The sequence below is a fragment of the Molothrus ater genome, chromosome 4 (genome assembly GCF_012460135.2).
Source record: "Molothrus ater isolate BHLD 08-10-18 breed brown headed cowbird chromosome 4, BPBGC_Mater_1.1, whole genome shotgun sequence".
NCBI classification, from domain to species: Eukaryota; Metazoa; Chordata; class Aves; order Passeriformes; family Icteridae; genus Molothrus; species Molothrus ater.
This window is the reverse complement of record NC_050481.2, coordinates 31,882,313-31,906,072: the sequence shown is the minus strand read 5'-3', so window position 1 is coordinate 31,906,072 and position 23,760 is coordinate 31,882,313. Positions and strand designations below refer to the sequence as shown.

The 23,760-nt window shown below is 42.0% G+C and overlaps 1 protein-coding gene across 1 annotated transcript in view; it reads right to left on the bottom strand.

Annotated features, from left to right (window-relative positions):
• The window catches only part of FNIP2 (folliculin interacting protein 2), a 50,526-nt gene extending 27,718 nt beyond the window's left edge, over positions 1 to 22,808 (bottom strand). Inside the window, exons 1-2 of the mRNA XM_036381792.2 lie at positions 22,450 to 22,808; positions 132 to 258 (exon numbers count right to left, since the gene is read on the bottom strand). Coding sequence (XP_036237685.1) covers positions 132 to 258; positions 22,450 to 22,544 — 222 coding nt within the window. The 5' untranslated portion in view covers positions 22,545 to 22,808. The remainder of the gene's footprint in view (positions 1 to 131; positions 259 to 22,449) is intronic.
• Between the last annotated feature and the right edge of the window lie 952 nt (positions 22,809 to 23,760).

Below are 23,760 nucleotides of genomic sequence, written 5' to 3'. Positions count from 1 at the left end.
ATGATGCTTGTTGCAGCTATCACACTGAAAGACCACAAGATTAAGAAGTTAATACTGTCCTATTAAAAGAACTACTTTTGGAAAGGAAAACAAAAGAGCAGTAAGACAACAGCAAAATGAAAATTTCATACCTGAACCACAGCTTCATCAATTTTGCGGACTGCTTTGGAATCAAACAAGACCTGTCTGCCTCTCCTCTCACAGTCTTGGTAAACTATCAGGCGAATTTCATTCAAGTCCAGCTCCGACGAGGACCAGCTACGGATTAGAAACACGAGATATTAAAATAGTGTGTTTACTCTGCAGGTTCTTTTAAGTGAAGAAACAGGTATTAGGCAAATATCTGCTTTATTCAACATTTACAGAATCCAGGTTGCGAATCACATAGCTCCAAGAAAAAAGGAACTCCAAAGGAGTGTCTAAGCTCAGTGTCACTGACAGAGGCAGGCACAGCCAGACCAATTTTCAGCCAATCTTCTTCCAAAATTTTCCAGAAAGAGAACACAAAACTTAGTCTCAGCAATCTGCTCCAGGCTTAACTACTATTATTCTCTTCTCTGTACACAGCCTGGATCATCCTTATTATAAGGTAAGCGTACTATTTTATGCAATACTCCCAGTGGCAATAAAACACAGTGGATTACTATCCTCTCTACTGCAGTCTTTCAAAAGCACAAGGCTTACATCCTCTCTCTTCCTTCTCTAAACAACACAAACCTAATTCCTTTTGATGTATTCCTGACAATGCAAGTTAAGATTTTCCCAAAGTTTAAGCCTTGCAATGGCTAGACAAGGTTTTTGTTGTTCCATTTTTCTTCTCCCTTTTCGGAGACATTTCAGGGGTTACAGAGCAGCCATTGATTACTAAGACGATGTCCAGCTACAATGAAAATAATTTAGTACATGAAACCAAGATACTTGAACTTCAATCTGAAGCCAAATAATTCTCTCAAGCCAGAATCTGTCCATTCTGCAAAGATGCAACATGGCACATGACCTGCCTCGCTGCACTACCACAGAGGCTGAGAAGCCAAAGAGATTATCGTGGCAATGACAAGAAATCTCATTTTCTAATTCCAAAAGGAGTCAGTCTACACATCAGAGCATGGAGATTTGCTTGGCCTCAGCTTTAGCTACAGAAAACACTTCCAGGTTATGCAGCTGACAAGCTGAAATCAATGGAAAAAACCTACTACTGCATGAAGCAGTGCCACAGAGGACTGATGCTCAGTCACACTGCCCCAGCCATGACCTGGATGGACTGCACCTGGGGGGTGAGAGTACAACTGTTATTAATAGTTGTTGGTTTAACAAACTGCACAACAGACTTCAGTCAAGGCCACACTGATCTTCCACCCAAAAGGGGGTTTACATTTTGGAATTTCCCCAAACTGTGCTTTACAGAAACGGAAGGTGGATAATGGAAAGAAGAGCATAAAACCCCTATACAGATGAAAGACTAGAATTTATGAAGCTATTTCTTTTATTCCATGCTCTGTCAACATCCATAAATCAACAGTGAGGTAAACACTATCAAATCCTGCTAGAGTCAGAACAACTGCTTTAGAAGTACACTTGCAGACTTGGGATTTTAAAATAATTTTAAGTAAAGCCAGCTTAATTTCTTCTTTGTGCTATTTCTATGTAACTAAGAAAAAAAAGCCTAAATAGGCATCTTTTTCAAACCTGAAAGAACTCTATCTGGAGGTCTATTTTTAAACATCTTGAGGCAGAATAAGCCAGATACCTATCTCCACTATAAGTTACTCTAATACAAGTATGCTCTATGTACATAACATACAAGGTTTCTCATCGTGGAATGATGCTAAAGGCTGTTTTGCCATCCACAGTGAGGAAACTTCTTGACCTGTATGTAACATGTTCCCTCTAGAACTGCTGAGAGTGCCAGGCAGATTTCTTTTCAAGCCTTCCCTTACAAAGACAGTCAGAGCATCATGCTAACCTACATGAGACCAGACCTGATACCATTGTTGATAGTTGCCCAACAAATTTCCTACACACCTTGCTTACACAGAGAGCTGCAACTACACCATCTGTGTAAGAAGTCTGTTACTGGTTTCTCAGCCCACTGCCTATGCAATGGTATTACAAAATCCAGTTATACTGAATGCAAGAGAAGTCAGAGCCATCAATATACTTCATCCTAGTCTGCCACATGAATCTGATACTCTTCAGTAGCAGATACCCCAATATCTCTTCAGTTACACAGCTATCTATTTACTTACTTGCTGCAACAGACAACCTGAAGTAACTATGCTGTTTTCTTAAAAAGTCTGCAGGCCATTCCTTTCTTTAACAACAAAGAAAAGTTACATCTCTATGGCTTTAGCTTAAATTCTATGCAAGAGTAAAGCCTTATTTATCTCCATGACTTTATCTCCATGGCACAGCAGCGTCCATACTTCAGACCACAGACTTACAAGTCTAAACTGAGAAAGATTCATTTCAGACACAGATTGAATCAATTTGGACCTGCATCTGCCCACTGATGCAGGGTTGCATGCAGGCTGGGTTGCATGAATTCAGTTTTCCTTATGAACAAATAAACTCTCCCTCATTACGCACTAAAGCAAACCTCATGTTGTTCATGCAGTGCTGACTTCTGTATAAGACATGAACTGGATTTTATGTTCAAGTAGAAGCCAACTTAAGTCTTTTCCACACAACATGCTAGAACTAAAGATTGCTGCAATCTGCCAAAACTACAAACAGATTCTTTAATACCAGACAGCAACAAGCTAAGAAATTAAACTAAATCTATCATACAGAGCTTTATGTGACCAGCAAACCAAATCTAAGGAAGTAATTTCAGATAATGCTTCTTATAGTTCTAACCAAATATCAAACTTATGTTTTAATGATGCCATTGCTTACAGATGCATTTCCTGCAGCAAACCTACCCATTACAGAAGAGATCCTCATTTGACAACATCAAGCACATCTATAGGCAATTTATACAGGCATACTAGTCCATGTAGCCTCATTACTTCCACATGGAATCCAGCAGTAGGCCCAAGACCAGTCAGATGACCGGGATGTTTATGCCCATCACAAAAGCTGATGAGCACTGCTTACAGTACTTCCACCCTTTATTGTTTAAGCAAGGTTATGTAACAGTTCCCCCAAAACAGGGACAGCAGGAGTATTCAGTCATCTCCTAAAAGCAGAGTGTTGAAGAATACAGACAGGATGCAGACTTATTGGTCAGCTCTGTTTTCACACGCATAAAAACCAAAACCCCAAAATGTTACTTCCTTACCTCTGTATCAGCTTATTCCTTATTTAGCAATTCCAGGTCCTGCATATTCTTAAAAATCAGCTGAATTAACATGATCTTGTGTACATGTTCACATTTCAGGTGAAATGTGGCTGTTCTGACTAAATATGATTTCTAATTTAACCACAGAAGTAAGAGCCCCACAAGTCTTTTCACCCCTTTTCGTAACTATGTGACCCTTTCTGTTACTTATGTCTGCGCTGGTAATTGTTGGACCCTCCCATAAACTGAATTCTCTGCAGCAACAGAAGCCTGTCCAAGCACATGAAAGTGGACCAGAAATATGGGTGGAGAAAGGAAGAAGTAGAAGGCACCTGAAAGAAGGAAAGTAGAAAGGAAGAAGAACCTGCACCTCTTGGTGGCAGCATGACTTACACTAACTCATTTTGTCCATGGAAGTGAGTTAGTTCCTATATACCTTTAGGAAAGGGCACACAGAAAATGCTCCCAATCCATTCCAAGTAAGTATTGAGGCTAGCTGGGATTTTAATTGAGTTTTCTTGCTCCCAAGTCAGTTCCCTGTCTGCTTAGTGAGCTGACTCCCTAAGGGGAGCCAGTTCCAAAAGGACTTAAAAGGCCAAGGCCAGAACAAGGGGAAAAAGGACAAGAGCATGATGCCAAAAATCAAAGGAAGAAGTGGCTCCTTCAACACCATCAGTCTGTTTGAGCAGCACAGATTACCCAGCCTCACCTTCAGATTGTACCTTTACCGTAGGTGGAAGACACCAGAACTAAAAACACTATCTTCAAGTCAAAATAAATAAACCAAATCAAGCTGTGCTCATATGACAGTAGAACCAGGTCTAGCACAGATACTAAAATGCTACTGATTTTTTTTTAATTTTTGAAAGGAAGCCAAAAGTTTGGAACAGCTTACTGATATCCTAAAAAGTTTTGTCCCTCCCCAGAGAAGCTTAAGCTTGCTTTATTTTCTCCTACACATGCTACTTTCCCTTGTTCTTTTCAACATTTCTTCAATTACAGTTATGAAACATGGAGGTAAGATCTCTATTACTTAGGGGAGAGCAAACTTGTTTGTTCTGGGGGAAAAAAAAAAAATAAAATTGCCACATTCTGCCCTGAATAAATACTTTCAGTTAATATAGATCTCCAAACTCTAATGTTTACAAAGAAAGCTTTTGCTTCACCTTTATAATTATCAGCATGCATGCAATAACTGAAGAGTGACCTATTCATTTATATTCAAAAACTACTTCAGCTGACCTTAAACTGTTTTTGAAAGTGACTAACTCCTCACTCCTCCAGTGCAACATCTACAGGCTAGAGAACCACACAGACTGAAACATCTATGTATATTTATCTACATTTTTCTGGTTCTTAGGCCAGCAATCCTGAATGTAGAATACTAATTCTAAGACCCTTGGGTGCTAGAATTTGGAAAAAGCCACTCTGAACCATATTTTTACACAGCTACATAGCTCTAAAGAGTCAGACACTGGAGACATGCTGGCACATGTCTAAAAAGGACAACACAAAAGTTAAATAAATACTATTCCCCCTTCATATTACTCTGATGTAATGCTCGAATTAGAGGTAATTTACAAGTAAAGCAGAGGGTTCTCCTCTCTGTTCTTCCCCCACATCACAGCATTCTCTCCTGTCAGCTCCACACAGTTAGTACTTGACCCACTAACACAGGAGGTGGCAAAAAAAAGTAAAAGAGGGGAAACTAATTAGGAAACTAGAAAGAGAAGGTAAGATTATTTAACCTTAATTGAAAAGAAAGGCCATTACCCTTTATGCCTCAGTTTGCATATACATAAATCTTACACATCAGAGTCAAGTATGTCGGTCAAGTATGTCAGTTCAGTTTCAAAAAGGAAAGACTTTCTGGAGTTTCAGTCATCATCATCATCAAGAATAAGTTTCTAACAGAACTTTTTCAATTATTTACAAAAGAGCCTTTCAGCACATGATTATAAATCTAATGTTACATAAAAATGTCCTTTCTTCATCAAAAATCATATGTCAAAAAAGTTACATGCATACCTGTTTTGCAGCAGTCTAGTCACTTTGTTGGCACAGCTGACACTTTCGTCTCTCAAAGACTTTCTAATTCTTTCATCCAATTTGGTACAAGAGAGATTATTTCCAAGTGGTACATCACTGTTGTTTCTTGTTCTTTCTATTCGTCCCCCAGTGCCATTTGCAGTTTTTGGTGTACCTCCACACATTTTCTAAGCTACAAATCCTCTTGTAAAGCTCTCAAAGAAACTAAATACCTGCTGAAGAGAAACAGCCTCAAGCAAGTTTCTTCACTATCGATCAACCATTAACAATGGTAATTTACCATCAGCTTTCTTCCCTATAAAGGAACACAGTCTGCCGAATTTCCAGCTGGGGGAAAAAAAGGCAAAACGATCTTCATATATTCTATTAGCCATTAATACAAAAGGACAGCTGTTGCTAATGTACTTCTGCAGTTATTCCAGACAGAACAGACATGACTTTCAGGTTTCAGAAGCCATGGCGGACTTGCTCTTGCTGCTGTCAGAGGTTTTCCTACTAAGCCTGGTGCAAAGCTGTAGCAGATACAACAGCTAATATTGACTTTAGCTATGTTTGTTTCCTGGTATGTGATTTAGGTAGCTGGCAATTATGTAGTCACAAGACTGAACCATATGGCCTCTTTAAAAAAAAAAAAAAAAAAGCATAGTTGCTTCTGCAGTGACTCGCCCTTAGTTGCAAGGTTGTTCTAACACTGGCTACAACACCCTGTTAATGGCTCTCATGTGAGCAAGTGTCATCTGACAACCCCTAGCAACCTCGTATAGCTTAGGAGCAAGTAAGAATCTGTCATCATTGCCATATGGTTACCAGTTTAAAAAACCCAACTACCAACACCAAGAAACATGCTAGATATTCTGCACTGTAATGCTTTTACTTCTAAGGACAAGAACTCCTTATACTTGGACAAGAACTTGGCACTAGTACTTTGAAAAGTTTTTTGAAAAAGTATGAAAGAAAACAATGAGAAAAGGTTGTAGACTTCAAGTTGCTTGATGAGAATTTATAGTCATGTGCCTCTTAAAATAATTCAATAACAGTACTGATGACAAAAATATCTAATAAAATACTCCTGACCAAGTAAATTTAAGTTTTTGAACAGAACAAAGGAATCGGACCACAGAAGACAGAATATCATAGAGTCCAACTCTTGGGTCCACACAGGAGCATCCCCAAGAGTCACACTTGTGCCCCAAAGTGTTGTCAAACGCTTCTTGAACTCTGTCAGGATTGGTCCTGTGACCACTTTCCTGCAGAACCTGTTTGAGTGCCCAAACACCCTCTAGGTGAGTAACTTTTTTCTAATATGCAACTTAAACCTCCCCGGCACAACTTCAGGCCATCTTGGGTCCTGCCACTGGTCACCACAGACAAGAGATCAGTGCCTGCCCTGATCTCTTCTCCAGGCTCAACAAACTGAGTGGCCTCAGCCATTCCTCACATGGCTTCTCCCCAAGGCCTTCTCCCCATCATTTTTGTTGCCCTCCTCCTCTGGGCACTCTCTGATAGCTTAAATATCTTTTTTTGTATTGCAGTGACCAAAGCTGCACACAGGATGTTCTCCTTGACTCTGGTAATTCTACTGCAGAACAAAGTCCTCTTCCCCATCTTTGCACTAAAAAAAGTTATCCAGACATATCTGCTCATAATTCACATCTCTCATGAATTATGATGGGCTTTCTCCCCATCAGTAAAATTTTAAACATTTTATAAGATAACAGCTGTACTGCAATTTCCCTTCCAGGTTAAAAAGGGAAAATAACTTCGTTAATGGTCAACCAGACAAGCAGTAGAGTTAGAAGCAAGATTTCAAAATCCAGTGCTACGTGCTACCTGCTAAATAGCACAGCACCCTTAAAATGATTTTGTAATCACAGTTAACCCCAACCTCCAAAATCTGGATAGAAGCAAAGCAAAAAACTAGAGCAAGGTTAGGTTGAACAACTTGCTCTGTTGCTGAGGGAAACCTACAGCAATAAAAAAAACCAACTCCACTTCAATCCCCAGAGAAATGACAAGTACTGATCACAATTACTCCTCCTCCCGAGTATGGCAAACAAGTGAAATCTTTGGCCTGTTCTCAAGTGACTTAAATGATCTAGAAGACAACTCTAGACCTCACCTCATTGAGGAAGACTACTTTAAACACCAGTGCTACCAGTAATCTTTGAAGTGTGAATGAAATAAGTGAAATAATACACTTTGACTAAGATCAGGAAATCATAGCTTTCACTTCTGTACTACCCTTTCCCCAAACAAACCAAAATTCTGGAATATTCATCAAACTACCAAATTCCCATCAGGCATTAGAACAAGGAACTCCTGTAAGCTCACTAAATAGACGTGCTTCACAACAGTACTTCTTCTGTAAATGCAATCATCTGTAGAATAATACAAATCCTAAAGTACCTGGGGAATTAACATGGCAAATCCACAGAATAGTTTCTAAACAACAACAAAATACTACATAAATCCACACATGGAAAACACACACAGTCCATAAAGTAGATAACACAGAAAATCGAAGAAAGTGTCCTGCTCTGCAGATATAATCCTCTGTGAAGCAGAATTTAATTGCTCTTTTTCTAGGCTATGTGACAGCATGTCACCTGCTCTGTTTGAAGGTCATTTCCTGTCCATCTTCACTGCAAGACAACTGCCTAAACGATTTCGACTCAAGGTAAGACTTTAGCAAGAAAATTTGGGGTGGGGGAGGAGAAATAAATGTATGCGATGTAGTTCAGAATAATTTTCTGTATAAGTTACAGCTGTCCACTAAAACTTAAACACTGTTTTTAATATAAGAGAATATTTTCTGAGACCCCTGCAAGGCTTTATTTTCCAAACAGCTTTTAGAACCGGCTAGAGAAGCTTAAGGAAACAAAGTTTGAATCATACCTGCTGTTTCAATGAGCATTTCTTTTTGCAAAACATACACTTAGCAAGATTGATACACATAAAATGCCTAGACCCAGACATTCAGGATTAGTGCCAAAACACGTATTTAAAGAAGTGGAATATCTTTTGGATTGCTTAATAATGATTTTCCCTCTTTTAGTCCATTGAATAGCTTATGGGGAACACAGGTTTCTATCCTCCCTCCTAATTTGCCTCATTTACCCTGCATTGTTTCTTCTCGTTCTGAAACCTCAGATATAGAAGAGTTGTGCTGATGCCACACCACATTCCTTTTCCACAATGACTTAAAGTAGTCCTAATATGGCAAAGCTCTATTAACCTCAGATGAACTACCTTGTTCAAGGATGATACATAGTTACTAGTTTCACACAAGTTAGGCGGGATACATTGCAGATTAGTCACGCAACAAGTGAAGGAAGGTATTATTTGGAGCACTGCTCTCTCTCTCAACACACATTTTCCTGAAGAAAAAGTTCAGGTGAAGAAAAATAAAGTTCTAGGTATCAAATCACTGTACAGAAGGGTCACTTTTTTTAGGATAATTCTATATGTTCCTCTATGAAATCCAAAACAATATTGGATATATTTGTTCATTGAAAAGCTAGAATTCCACAGATTCCCTGCTTAGGCAAGGACAATATGCTGGATTTTTGTAAGGCTGGAAGCATTTTTTCATCATCTTTGTTGCTACAAAGCAGTATCATCACAGACATGCACAAAAAATGACAAGACACACACACTGCTGATAGAAGTTAACAAACAGATCTACGCAAGTTGGAGTCGCCATGAAGTGCAGACATCAGCTTTCCGCAAACATAAAGAGCAGCCCATTAAACCAGTGCGTCAGAACTCAGCTTAGAGCTAAGTTATCAGGAATCACTGCTCACTGGCTTATCTACAAGTCTGAAGTTTGGGAGTTAGCTTTAATAGAGTATCTCAGTAATAATGTAGAAATAAAAAAATAAAACCCACAATACAACAAAACCCTAATCAAAGAAAACACCCAGCAAGTACATTGTTTGAAGTAGGACCACAAATAGCACAGATACAGCACTCTCAGTTGCTAACTCCAGAAGTGGAATTCCTCATTAGCAAAGAGAAGAGCTAAAGACTTGTAATTGCATGAAAAAAGGCATGCATTTAATTGTGTTTTACAATGGTTTTCTTCTTTCTTAATGAAGAAAAGTGTGGTTTCTGTTAAACTAGGTCTTTAAACAAAGAAAGATAAAGTCTGCAGTAAGGTTAGCACCCTTGGTCCACCACCTAGCTCTTTCATCCACACGGAAAGCTGTGCTAAGTTTTATCAACTTTCCCCTTTGCATCCCACTTTCTGCCGTCATCTCCATAGCTTCCAACAGTCAGGAGAGCTCAGCTGACCCAAAGTAAGTCAAGCATTTTGCAGAAGCTGTTCCAGAGCGATGATCTTTATCATTTCAAAGAACTGAAAATTTGCTTGTAACTTAACACTCTCTAGGATTTGACTGTGCTCCTTTCCCTGTTTATTTTTTCAAGGCACCTGCAATAACCAGCTTCCAGCTTTGACTGGAGCCAAACAGCAGCAGCCATCCGGGAGCAGGCAGCGCTGGGTCCGGCGCCTGTGCTGCGTGGCCGGGCTGGCCAGGCCACCCCAGCTCCTCCGGCACGCAGCGCTGGGTCCCAGCTAATGCATCATTCCCGTGGCACTTGTTCCAGCGGCGCCATGTGACTGGGCCAGCAGCCAGGAACACAGCTACTAAATACAGACACTGCCAAGGCACGTCTGGGAACTGCCTCTGCCAGAAAATGAGATTAAGAGAAATCCTTTATCCTGCCTCTGCCTTTCCCCACCTTCTCCTGAACACAAGGAAGAACTACACATTGTACATCTGTCTGAAGGAGAATTCTGAGCAACAGTGCAAGGCAGAATCTGGTATTTATAGCACTGTACTGGCTCTTACTCCATTGCAGTGCTGTATAAAAGTTCTGACAGATCTCAGACCTTAGTATCTCCTACATAAGTGAGCAGGCCAAGTCAGACATCACCACACCTTAGGGTTGGTATCCTGAGGCATGGGTTTGGTTGCCTGTTCTTTCCTGTTCCTTCTCCCTCCTCTATAAAGCCCTGTATGCTATATTTTATTCTTTTTATTTAAGGAAGATTCTGTATACAGCTTTTAAACCTTTGTTCAAAGGATTATTTTCAGAATATGAAAAAAAATTACTAAGAAAAAATGTTATTTATTGGACATATGTAAATATATAGATACAGAGAGATAAACAATGCCTGGTGTTGAACATTTCCCCCCAATTTTTTCTAGCTAAATGAATTTTTTCTGCTGTAACACACACGAACACCTTCACTCCAAGTAGCTAAAAACACCCGCATGTTAACAGCAACCATTTCTTTAGAAATTTCTTCCACTTCTACTATGAAAAGGCTACATTCACAAGAGGCCTTTGTGAACTGCAGAGGATGTGGCACTTTCTCAAGCTTTACAGACAGAAGTTTAGGGTACTCTCTCCAGGGGCACAGAAAGATTGCAAATCCCCATTTCTCATCATTGTTCAGAACACGCACTCCCACTGTACAAAAGAACACACTCAAGGAGGGCTAGAGGCAAGTGCTATCCAAGGACCCCATGGCCCTCTTCCAAGGGAAATTGCTTCAGAAGGGGTCAGTTTCATCTAACCCAAAAGCACAAACTCAGCAGTATCACTTCACTTAAAAAGAAATTAATATTTACCTCCTAAATTCCTATTCTATGAAAAGATATCACATGTGGCTCTCCAACAGTGCTGAGAGCTGAAGCAGCCCAGTTTTTTTGACCAGCTAACACAATATTGGTAAGACCTCTGTAAATGGTTATGTTAAACTGTTGTAAGAACAAGATGTGTTTTGATCCTTCTAAAACAGAGAATGCAGCTGAAAAGTTAGTCTGCAATAACCAGGAAGGGAAGGAAGAAAAACTAAGTTGAATATTTACGAGAAAGTACTGATTTACCCAACTGGCAAGAATATGGGAAAGAACACATACACAAGTAGCCATGCTTGATCACCCAAAGTTGCTGCAGCACGAACAGCAAAGTCCATTGCTTCGGTCTAGATGAATGCCAGGAAATCCTGACTTAGATTGAATGAAGTGATAACATGGACGGATATAACGTCAGCTCCGGCATTTTTCACTAGTTATGGCCAAAAATACATTTTGCTCCTCTTGTTTTTGTTATCACAATTTGTCTATTCCATCCAAAACACTTTCCTTAACTCTCTGTTGTAGACAGCACACGGAGTAGCTTTCTAGTAACTAGACCTGAATCTTGAAGGCTTACATAGATTTATTTTCAAGTTTCACTGGAAAGGGAAGGAGGAACACCTTGGGACCATGTGCAGAAGATCATGGCAATTAAATCACTCATACCATATACCTTCTCAATGAAAAAAATACACACAAAACCAACCAAACAAACCACAGTCCTGCAGCTGACTGGCATGGGCAAACCTACCCTTGCTGCAAGCCACTATGCTAAAGACTTACGTTCTGTTTACCACCAATTGCGTAGGACTTTGAATGTATAAATAGTCATTAAGTTATGAAACAATCTCCCCTCCTTAAAGCAGGCCAACCACTCTAAACTACTCACATAGGATCTCAAACATTTTCTCAAAAACACTGGTATTATAGTAGACTTAGAAGTTTATCCAGTCAGGTTTGTTTGTAATTACAGCTGACCACACCCAGCTAGCATTTGGCTGCCAAGTATCAGTCCATCAATCCTGAAATGTTTGAGGAAAAAAAATAAAAATCACTTAGAAAATTCAGTTGCATCCTTGTCCTGCAATAAGAATGATTTGCACATTGATAGATGCAAACAAATTTCAGTCAGCAAGCTTATGTAGCAATTATTAGACAAATTAGAAACCTTCCTCCTCACAAGAAGGTAAAAACTGGTCAAGCTCCTTTAGTGTTCCCCAAAAAAACAGTGTACAAGAAAATCCTTTATAAGAGACCTGATTTACTCCTGAGATGAAGTCTATCAGAACAGACTCTCTAGAAGCCATCCTAACAACTACAGATTCAGGATAACTTCATTTAAATACAAAGAAAACTCACTTTCTTTTCACTTTCTGTCAAAACAGGGACCAAGGATACAACTCTGATGAAGACTACAGTCAACTTTTAGTGCTTCAGTAATGTGAACAAAAAGCCAACATCAAATCAAATTTCAATCAAATTTCTAGTTCACATGCTAACACATTTCAATCCAAATACAGAATTATTTCTTTAATCAGAGGTTCAAGTCATCTTTGGCACTCTACACAGATGTGTTTTGCTTAAAAATGAAGAAATTGGACAGATACATTATCAATGTGCACATGGGTTCATTGAGTTGACTGTTTCAAAAAACCCACATTCACTACAAAATACATTGTTCTGTTTGCATTTTCATCTTCTTTGCACACCTATTATCCAGTCTAGCTGTACATAAACACCAAGTGCTATGATAAAGTGACAAACAGAAATAGCTATTTTCAAATAGATGTTATTTCCCTAGTTCCATTCAAAAGCATTCCCAAATATATCCCTGTTTTAAGACTGCTTCCAGGAACTTCTGAGCACAAGAAATTTAGTACCTGAACTTTTTTGAACTCAACTGTACTGTGATCTAGTCCAGAGCAGGTGACTGACATCTATCCCCAAGTCTCCCAAGTACCAAAGTCATTAGGTATTACTCACCCACTCCCTAAGTTAGAATTGTGTCTGAAATCATTTTAGTGCTTTGTAAGCATGATTATATGCACAGGCAAATCTCATAACTACCTTTATAAGGAGAAAGGGTTAATTTTTCCAACTCTTTAACTTGATGTGATCTAGAAATGCTTTTAACAGTTGGGAGTGCAGAGGTTGCACTCCTGAAGTGGCTAACAAGGGAGAGCAACGTTCCTCCAGGCTAAAAGCCAAGACAAGTAGGAGCTAAGATGCATGTCACTATGGTTGTCTGCTAAGTGAACTGAAGTGGCCCCTAAATCCCTGTTCTCTATTCCAGCCTTCTCAACACAGCCGAGGATTAGCCCTCCATAACCATTCCTATGTGGTGTGACAGCTTTACACAGACTACTGTAAGAAGAGCTGGTTCTATCCCTGACCTTTACACAGACACCACTGAGAGCGTCTCAACACTGTTCTATCAGTGCTACTGTGGAAATGACAAATGTCCAGGCAATACCCAATTCCAGCACTGAACAGGAGAATGCAGTAGCATCCTGTAACATTGGAGCCATTCACCAAGACCAAGCCTTCATATGCATGGACTAACCCTGCTGCTCCACAGCTGAGCAAAGTGGTTTCTGCATCAAATTTCTTCTTCCTTGCTCCTGCACCTTCCTTCCCAGCACCTCACAGGTCTCCACCCACCTTGTTCAACCCAAGCTGTTAAACAAGACAGGACACTTCAGAAACAAAAGGCTCATGACATTTCCTATAGAATGATTTGTCCTAAAAAGTACAATCCATTTTAGAGCGCAAGTTAGAGAGCAGGGCGTTAAATGTGAAGATTTTAAAAGGTCATTTTGGGGGAATGTGAAGGAAAGGCAAGCAAATGTGACAGACACAAGCACTCAACTGTTAAGCAATAGCTGGACAAGCTCATGTGCCCACATAAAAAAACAGAAGATACAACAAAAATTTGTCTGAACATAAACTAATTTCTGTGAATTGCAGATTTCAAAAAGTTCCAGTAACTATCTTTTCCAGACCACAGAGAGTTTTAACATAATAACATTACATTCTGTAAAATTGTCCACATTCAGTGAAATAGTAATAATAATAACTAAATAATAACTTGCTCAGGACTATGTATTCAACAGTTTGTACAGCCTTCTCTCTGGGGTTTCCTTCAAAAACTTTATCTAATGTACTCTGCTCAGCTTTTCTGTACTCCTGTACAAACCCAACCCAAGAGTTGAGCAATTCCAGGTGTTGGATAACATCCAGATTCAGAATTCAGTACAAATACTCTGCACAGAAATTCAGAGCACTGAGTTCATTCAAGCCTGTTTTCTTTCATAAAAGTCAGTAAACTCAGTGAAAACAAAAGCTGAGTTATTGTAAGAAACTTCTCGATTCCATTATAAAAAATTAAGTACTACTGTGTTCAGATTTCTAATTTGAAAGTGCTAATACCAAATTCAGACTGCTGGCACCTCTATTAGCAAAATGAATAAATATTGTCAATTGTTTACTTAATACAGCTGATTTCATTAGTACATCTAAAATTTCACTGAGCACCTTGGAGGAGAAAAGTTGAGCTGTATTGCACTGAAGTGAGAGCATCCTGCAGAGAAAGCTCCACACTGATTCAATAATTACATCACACGCAGCTCAAGTTTCACTTCAGCAAAGTCCATGGAAGCAGAATCATGACTCAGTTCTAACAGTAGCAAGTGTGATGTAAAGCCCTCGTGCCCCTTTATCAGTACAATTGTAAGAATCTCACCCCTATGAGAAGTGTGCTGACTGACCACAGACATTTCAGCTGCTGGTCAGGTAGATGCACCTGCACTTGCCCTAATGGATGTGGGGAAGACACGAGCACTGTTGCCAGAGCTCCTACGCTCGTTTGCTCAGTGAGTGTCTCAGAACACTTTGTCTTGTAGCCTGCACAGGAGCTTGTCTTGAGATCTCAGCCTTGCACATTAACACAAGACATTACTGAGGTATTCAAGTGACAAACCCAGGCAAATAGGGTGACTTGAGAAGGGCACTTACAGTGGGGAGAGAGCAGAACAGAGAAGAACCTGAGCATGAAGATTAAGAAGCAGCATAGGTGGAGCACACACAGAGGAGCTGATTCATGACAGGCAAAGGTGAACTGCCCTGTCCATGCCTGTTAGTCAGATCAGCAGTAATCTGACACTATCACAGGAAGCACACTGAAAAAGTGCAGACAGATATTTGCTGTGTTCACAGGAGTACCCCATTCAAAGTCCTCCTTTTCCTGCTTATTCTCTCTTGCAAGCCTGTTCACCACCACCCTACAGAACTGCATTCCTCATCTTTTGCCTAAGAAATGTACCCATGGAAACCTTCACACAGCAAGTACTGGTAATTAGGACAGCCTAAGAACATTCTTCTTACAATGCTTCATCTAAGCTGCATACAAGACAACAGTGTGCTCTTAATCAAGGGTGCACTTAGCAGTAACTCTAGACAAATATAAAACACAACACATGACTCCAAATCTGAATTTACTCTTCAGAAGCTATCCACGAACATCACTAAGGTGCAAAGTACATGATGAAAGTACATGATTGTTAGAGTCAGAAGGAATTCTTAAAGGAACAGGTACATCACCACGGATTGTAGCACATAGAGTGAGTATTAATCTAAAGAATTTTCTTTGCAAAGGAAGTCCTCAGCATCTTCAATGATACCAAAATGTCAGAACAAGGGATTATCTGTATGAGAAAAATTACTCCATTTTCTGTCCCCTCTGACCCCAACTCCTTTGTCTCATCTACTATCTCAGGGCATTTGGTCTGCTGTTACTCACTGTTCAGACCAAAGCAACAGCTGAAGGCCCCTACCATGCACTGGAAACACCTACATCCCACAACCTCAAAGTGGGATGATATGATGACTAATGACTAAAACATTTTTGTGAAAACTCTTCCATCTTCCTTCCCCCAAAATTTAATAAAGCTATTTTGCAACTTGAACTTAGTTTACATAAGAAAAGTTACAAAGTTTATGTAAGTTTACATGAAGCCACCCGCTGCTGGCAACAAAGACTTCCATCAGTTTTTAAAACGTTTCTCCACAAATTCAGCTTTTATGAATGCTTGTCCACATTTTTCAGCCCCAAGCAGCTTTATTTTCCCATTCACATCAAGCCATTTACAGCTATTCCCCTACAGCATTAGCATCACTGTGTTAAATTGCAGTGTTTCCTGCTTTAAGTTGTGCCACCAAGGAAAGATACCTCCAAGGCTTTCTGCTGCTACCATTCCCCAAATCACTTTCCACTGAGCACGGTATGTGGCACAGTACTCACCCAGTTTTGGACATGTCAACAGCAGAAGTGCCCTAAGAATAAGGAATCAAGCATCTACTATCCAACTGCACACCAATTTTAGAATAAACACATGGAACTCCATGGATAAGTTACTTGTAAATCAGAAACAAGATAACCCACAGGCAAAACTCATTTGACTGCAAGGCAATAATGCATCTTTTCCTGGAACTAAATAATCAAGGTACAGCCATCCCTCTCAGAATGTCAGTAGCTTGTGCATTCCCACACATTTTTTGTCATTTGTGACAAAGACAAAAACCAAAACAAAAAACAGGGTGTCTTCTTGCAATGTTAAGAGAGATGGAGCTAGACTCAGAGCAAAGCTAGAGCAAACCAAGGGTTTGTTCAGTGACAGCAGTGTTTAGGGGAGGGGAAATTCAAACAACTAGTGCAGAAATGGCCTTAGCTCCTGCTAAGCTCAAAACCAGAGGACTTGGGGCTTGTTTTCCTCCAAAAAAGCCCCAGGCTGGAAGTGTGGTTTCCATGTCAAAGGACCATACTTTCAATGACTTCCTGTCTAAGCTGGTTTTTTGAGTGAGACTCTAATAAATCTCTTTCTGCAGAACTTATTCTTTAGCTCACTTTATGGATGAAAGACTAACACCAGTGCAAAGGTGTAATACTGCAGCCTGAGGCTCATCTTCAGCTGTCTGTGAAATGGTGTACAGTTTAGATCTGCTCTTTGACCTGTCCTGCCCCCATGCTCAGGTCTGGCCTTGGGCTGGATTGCCCTTTTACAGCACGTAAAACAGTGAATTTTTTTCAAATACTTTTCAAAAGGTTTACAGCCAGATGTTTATGGGTATTTCCATGTATGAAGATGTACATGTGTGCTCAGTAGGGTAAGTGCTGTGTGGATCTCTACAAAACTGCAAGAAGCTCAAGAAAAAACCCATATTAGGTCACAAGAACATTCTGAGGAGTGTTTCATTTGAACAAACTGACATACAAGCAGACTCCAAGCTCACTACTGCTTTCTTTCCTTTTTCAGAAGGTGGAACATTGCCAGGCTGGTAATAAATGCTGTGAAATAATGCTTAGCAAGTAGGAGCTCACCAAGCATTTCAGTACTATGACCAAAGGAATCACTAGTACCAGCTGCCAAACAAATGATCTCATATACCAAAGCTAACAAACTGTTACCAGATAGATATCCTGCAGCTACAACATGACATTCGTTCCATTATAGACATCAGAAGGAGCAGCTGATACTTAAAGCTGAGGAAATAGACTGCATGCAAGTTTCAGACACAGCTGAAATAACACAACCTTTAAAAAAAAAAAAACAAAACAAATACTTGAAATGAAGTTATTCCCTACTTTACAACAGACCTTCACTACACATACTAATATCAAAGAAATTTAATCACAGGTTGCAATGCATAAATTATATATTCAGCAGTGAAAGCAGTCTTCCAAAAACTCCAAGACATTTATTTTCATTTAAAAAACCCAAAACCAAATCAAACTACAAAAGACTGAAATTAAGGTGAAGTCTGAATCCACAGCTTAAGGACAACCTCAGACTTTATGTTGAAAAATGCAGAAAAGCAGAGATGTGAAATTTCTTCTAGAATCGGGTAAACACAATTACAGAAAAACTGCTATCAGTTTAAGTAAAATCAAACTATCTGCAACCCAGATCAATTTCCTTAAGGCCATCCCCCAATACCTTACTCAAATACATGCTTAGCACTTGAGACATTCTACTCTTGAGATACTATGTGCTTATACTCTATGCAATCCCTAAAACTTCATGGGCTGTTCAGTGGGCAAGGAACTGATTGGATGGCCACATCCAGAGGGCACCAGTCAATGGCTCAGAGTCCTGATGGACATCAGTGACAAATGGTGTCCCTTGGGGAATATCAGTGATGGAATTGTGTGCACCCTCAGCAAATCTGCAGATGACACCAAGCTGTGCTTGTCTGCACACCTGAAGGATGGGATGCCAGCCCAAGGGACCTAGGTAAGCTCAAGAAGTGGGCCCATGGCAATCTCATGAGGTTTAACAAGACCAAATGCGAGGTGCTGCACCAGGGTCAGAGCAAACCCTGGTATCAACACAGGCTGGGGATGGACAGATTCAGAGCAGCCCTGCCCAGAAGGACTTGGGGGCGCTGGTGGGTGAGAGGCTGGACATGACCCAGCCATGTGCATTGCAACCCAGGAAGCCAAACATGTCCCAAACTACATTAAAAGCAGCGTGGCCAGCAGGACCAGGGAGACTATTCTGCCCTTCTACTCCACCCTTGTGAGACCCCACCTGCCGTGCTGCATCCAGCTCTGGGGGTCCCCACCAGAGGAAGGACATTGACCTGTTGGAGCAAGTCCAGAGGAGAGACACATGATTAGAGGGATGGAGCATCTCTCCTGTGATGAAAGACTAAGAGAACTGAGGCTGTTCAAACTGGAAAAGAGAAGGCTTTAGGACAACCTCATTGCTGCTTTCCAGTACCTGAAGGGAGCCTACAAAATTATGGAGAGAGAAATTTTAAAACACATGCAGCGACAGGACAAGGGGGAATGGCTTCAAACGAGGAGAACAGGTTTAGATGACATATTAGGAAAAAATCTTTACTGTGAGGGTGGTGAAACACTGGAAGAGTCTGCCCAGAAAAGCAGCAGATGCCCCATCCCTGTAAATGTTGAAGGCCAGGTTGGATGGGGCTCTGATCAGTGTGGTCTAGTGGAAGGTATCCCTGTCTAAGGCAGCAGTGGTTGGAACTAGAGGATCTCTAAGGTCTCTTCCAACACAAGCTGATCTATGATTCTGCTGAATACATGACCCTGGTAGCACTCCAAAATATTGTACAAACTATGCTAAACCAATTTTACATGGAAAGCAACATTTGATAAGGAAATAAGAAGTTTTAGGGGAATTCAGCCACATAAATACACACTGCTTGCACACAAAGTAATTAGGGTTTTCCCAGAGTCTCAGAGGCTAAGAAGAAATATATTCAATTACAGTCACTCAAGTGCCTCTGTTGAAGGGGATGTGTGTATACACACACATCCATCTTTACATATGTATTACACACATAGATATATATATTTTTAGTTAAGGGAAGCAAGAAGCAGCAGTAAAAAAAGAGAAGCTCAAGTCTGTATACAAAACTGCTTAGAACAAATGTAATATCTCACTAATACACATCTATTCTCCAGCTGGTTTATAATTTTTGTAAAAAAGGAATTAAGCTATTCTATAATTCTAACTACTACCCTTCTAGCACTTCATACTTCCATTATCTTGAAGGGAGGCCTGGGCCAGTAGAAAGTCCTACTATCCCAATAGCTCTATATTAGCATCTGCATCTCATGTTTACACTCTCCTCACCCTGCAGGTGAAGGTTGTGCTTATGTGAACATGTAATGCAGCTCAGACTAGCTTCACAGAGTGCATTAATTGCTGCTAAGGACCTGACACCCACACTGCATGTGCTCTGGAGTTTTACTTTTGACCAGCTGTAGAATGGTCCCAGGGATTGAATACCCATTAGTGGTTGGAACACACTTTCTAATTCCATTCATTCCAACAGGAATCCAGTTTATGTACTGAAGCCCCTTGGCTTTGTGAGCCAAAGTGCAGTTAGTGGGACAATTTAGAGGTTTTCTTTAAAAGAGCACTCCTGAGCCAAATTAATCTGCTCATATTCATGCACCCAAGAAATCATTTCCTGTGGCTCCACATTCACCTATAGGCTCCATGTCTCCTGCTCTTTGAGGCACTGCCAGCTCATCCTGGTAAGCAGCACAGACCTTGAAGTTTGATGCTTCCTTCAGAGCAGAAGGAGCGTGGACCTCTGGCCAAGATGTAGTTCCCATTAAATGAGAGAGTGCAACAGAATGAGCACATGCAGTGCCTGTTACAGGCAAAATGCAAGCCTGGTTGATAGCCCCCTGCAACAGAACTTTTTCTGGTGTTCCTGGGAAGACTAGAAAACACAAAGTTTTTCCAACAACATAGTTGGAAAAAGTTGTCAAATCACATTAATTTGAGGAGCATTATCTACTAAAGAGATTTTTGGTGATTCCTCTCTTTTTCAGGGTAAGGAGGGTGTGTGAATACACTTAAGCTTTCAAGGCATTCATAACAATTGAAAGTCCAAGGATACAGATTGTTATTGGTCTCACAGGACCCCTGAGCTGAGCTAAACACTGTCAGACATATTGAGCATGGAGGGACCTCACTAACCAAAACCTGGAAGGAATAAAACTAACTAAAGATCCTTAAAAAGACAGCCTTGTCATTAGAAAATGATTCTGCCACTTTGCATCCAACACTGAACAGCAGTATGTGCTTAATACAGAAGCTACCAAAGGATTATGTTTCCTACTTTACTTAGATCAAATCACATCTCTCCACTCAAACAGAGATTACTGTTGAACAGAAAGTCTATTAAAAGCATTGCAGCAAAGCTTCTCAGACCCTATAAGCATGCTCTTGCAGATCATGAACAGATCACTGGAAAGAAAGAAAAAGCATTACAGCATACTTAAAAGTTGTAAGGAAGAAGCTTAATATTAACAAGCAAAAACCCCCTCCATTCACATGTAAAATACTTCAAAAATTTTATTAACCTTAGGTGCATCAAAAAAAGGCAGATAGAAAGGGAATGAGGAAAAATAGGGGATAAAAAGAGTGAAGGGTACCTACAGAAGTATTTTCATTATAATAGCTTTTATGCAAAGCATCACATAACTTAAATGTTACTTAAGCTGAAAACCAAGTGTGGAATATCTTATCCAAAAAACAGAAAGGAGGAGAAAGTACAATCCCTAACTTCACTAAATACTCCAGACAGAATAATCTTACTGATTTTAGGGGGAAACACACTGTGCAAGGAATCTGCCTTCATGGAGACACTTGATAATCCAATTACAATCCAATAATCCAGAACTCACAACACTGGTCTCTGACACAGAATATTTATAAATTCAATGCAAAATAATAGAGTTAGCCTGGAACTGTTTTCTTCCACATTAAAGGAGATATTTAACTCATAAGGTGAATAAGTGCTAAAAGAAGTGGCAGTTACAGAAAAATAATCTGCAGTTACAAGTGCAACATATCGACTCTGCAGCTTCACAAAATTCACCAGATTTGTTCTCTGACTGCAGCTCCAAGACTGTGTCCAATCACTTTCAAAGGAATCACCTTGTAACCCAAATATATTGTCATTTTCATCTTACACTACTGTTTCTCCATTATCTTGTAACTTTAGCCCACAAATGGCAATATGCTGCACAGATCATCTCTGGAATTATAATGGTTCCACAACTGTGATCTTTCATACTTGGCACGATGGCATTTTGTGGATCAAAATATTGCCCACTGCTCTCCCTGACCATCCTTAGTAGTTTCAGCGTTTAAAGCCCGGATTCCAACTCAGCCCCGTGTACCATCTGATCACAAGACCAGCCAACTCATGCCGCACAGCAAAACAGGCACAGGGGTTACGGGGCACGCATGTGATTGTCACTGTGCTCACCGGGCCGCTCGGTCTTGTGAGCAGCACAGATGTCACACGAACAAAGCTCCAAAGCACCAGCCTGAGCAAAACGCTGCCCCCGAAGGTTCAGAAAACATTAAAAGTTCAATATTACACAGAGAATCGATATTATTTAGAGGTTATACATTTAAACCCCGAAGCATCCATAGCTACGGAGCCTCACGTTTCAGCACGCACGGTATCAAAAGCAGGGGGCAGTGAAAGGTGCCTAATGCTTAGCGGGTCACCAGACTGCGCACGTGTATTTAGGTCATAACAATTAAGCCGTTTCTTAATTGTCCAGTGCTGATGAGACCCGGGCACGAGTTATCCCATCAACCGCGCACAAACGCCAGACAGGGGGCCCGGTGCCTCTCCCCCAGCGCTGCCGAGGGGCGAACGCCCCAGGCTCCCGGGCGTGCCACCGCCAACTCGAGCAGAAAATGGCTGAGAGATCCAACGGGAGGGAAAGGCGGGAGAAGAGCCACCCCGGCGCGGCCGTGCCTCCCGCCGCACCCCCTTTCCCCGGCCGTTCCCCCGGAAACTCTGCGGCGGGGGACCCCGCGGGGCTGCGGCACACCTGCGCCCCACGCCGGCCTCTCTGCCGCCTCGCCGGGGCAGCCCCCGGGCCCGCCCGCCGCCGCCCGCCCGGCTCACCTGAAGGCGGGCCCCTCCCCCGGAGCCCGGCCGTGCGGGGCCGCCGCGCCGCCGCCCCTTTTGTTGAAGAGCTTCTGGAGCAGGGTGGGGGCCATGCCGCCCTCCCGCCCGGCGGCGGCCCCGCCGCGCCCCTCGCAGCGGCTCAGCGGGCGGCGAGCGGCGGCGGCCGCGGCAGCATCCCCGGAGCCGCTGCGGAGCCGCCCAGCATTCCGCGGAGGCGAGAGGAGGCGAAAGGAGCGCCGGGCCGCTCAGCCGCGCCGCTGCCGGCCGCCAGCCGTCACCTGACCGAGGGGCCGGGTGCTCCCGGCGGCGGCGCTGACACCGGCCGTGCACCGGGCAGGGCAGGGCAGGCAGAGCGAGGCAGCGCTCCCCACGCCGCCGGCAGACAGAGATGGGGCCGGGGCTGCGGTGGCGCCGCGCCCCTCGGGCCGTCCCCATTGGCTGCGCGGCGCCCCCGCCCAGCCCCAGCACGTGGTAGGGCGCGGAGGCGGCCTTAAAGGGACAGGGCCCGGCCGGGCCGCGCCGCCTGTGCTGGGGTACGGCCCGCGGGGAGTGGCGTGCGCCGATACATCCGACCGGAGAACCGGGCTGAAGGGGCCTTAAAGTTCATCTAGTCACAGACTGCACTCCCATGGACACGGACACCTCCCACTAGGCCAAATTTCCTAAGGGCTTATCCAGTCTGGCTTTGAATACCTCCAGGGTTGGGGCATCCACAACCTCCATGAACCTCCGTGAACCTGTTCCAGCTCCTCACCACCCTCACAATAAAAGATTTCTTTGTAATAGCTAAGCTAAACTTCCCCTGTTTCAGTTTGAACCCATAATTTCTTGTCCTATCACTACAGTTCCTGACAGTCCCTCTCTGGCTTCCATGCAGTCCCCTTCAGATCCTGGAAGGATGCAAAGAGCTCTCCACACAACCTTCTTTTCTCCAGGCTGAAGAGCCCCAACTCTCTCACCTGTCTCCCTATGGGAGGTGCTCCAGTCCTCTTAAACTTGTGGTTCTCCTCTGGGCTTGCTCCAATGGTTACAACTCCTTATGTTGGGGACACCAGAACTGCATGGAGTTCTCCAGGTGTGGTCTCACAAGAGCAGAGCAGAGGGGGGAAACCACCTCCCTCGACCTGCAGGCCACTCTGCTTTTGATGTAGCCCAGGATTTGATTGGCTTTCTCACCTGCAAGCACACACTGCCAGCGTATGTTGAGTTTTTCATCCACATCCACACGGATAATGTGTCTTTTACAATACATTTCTCTACAGCTGTTTGCATACATATGAGTGCACACATGTAAATGATGTATTTGTG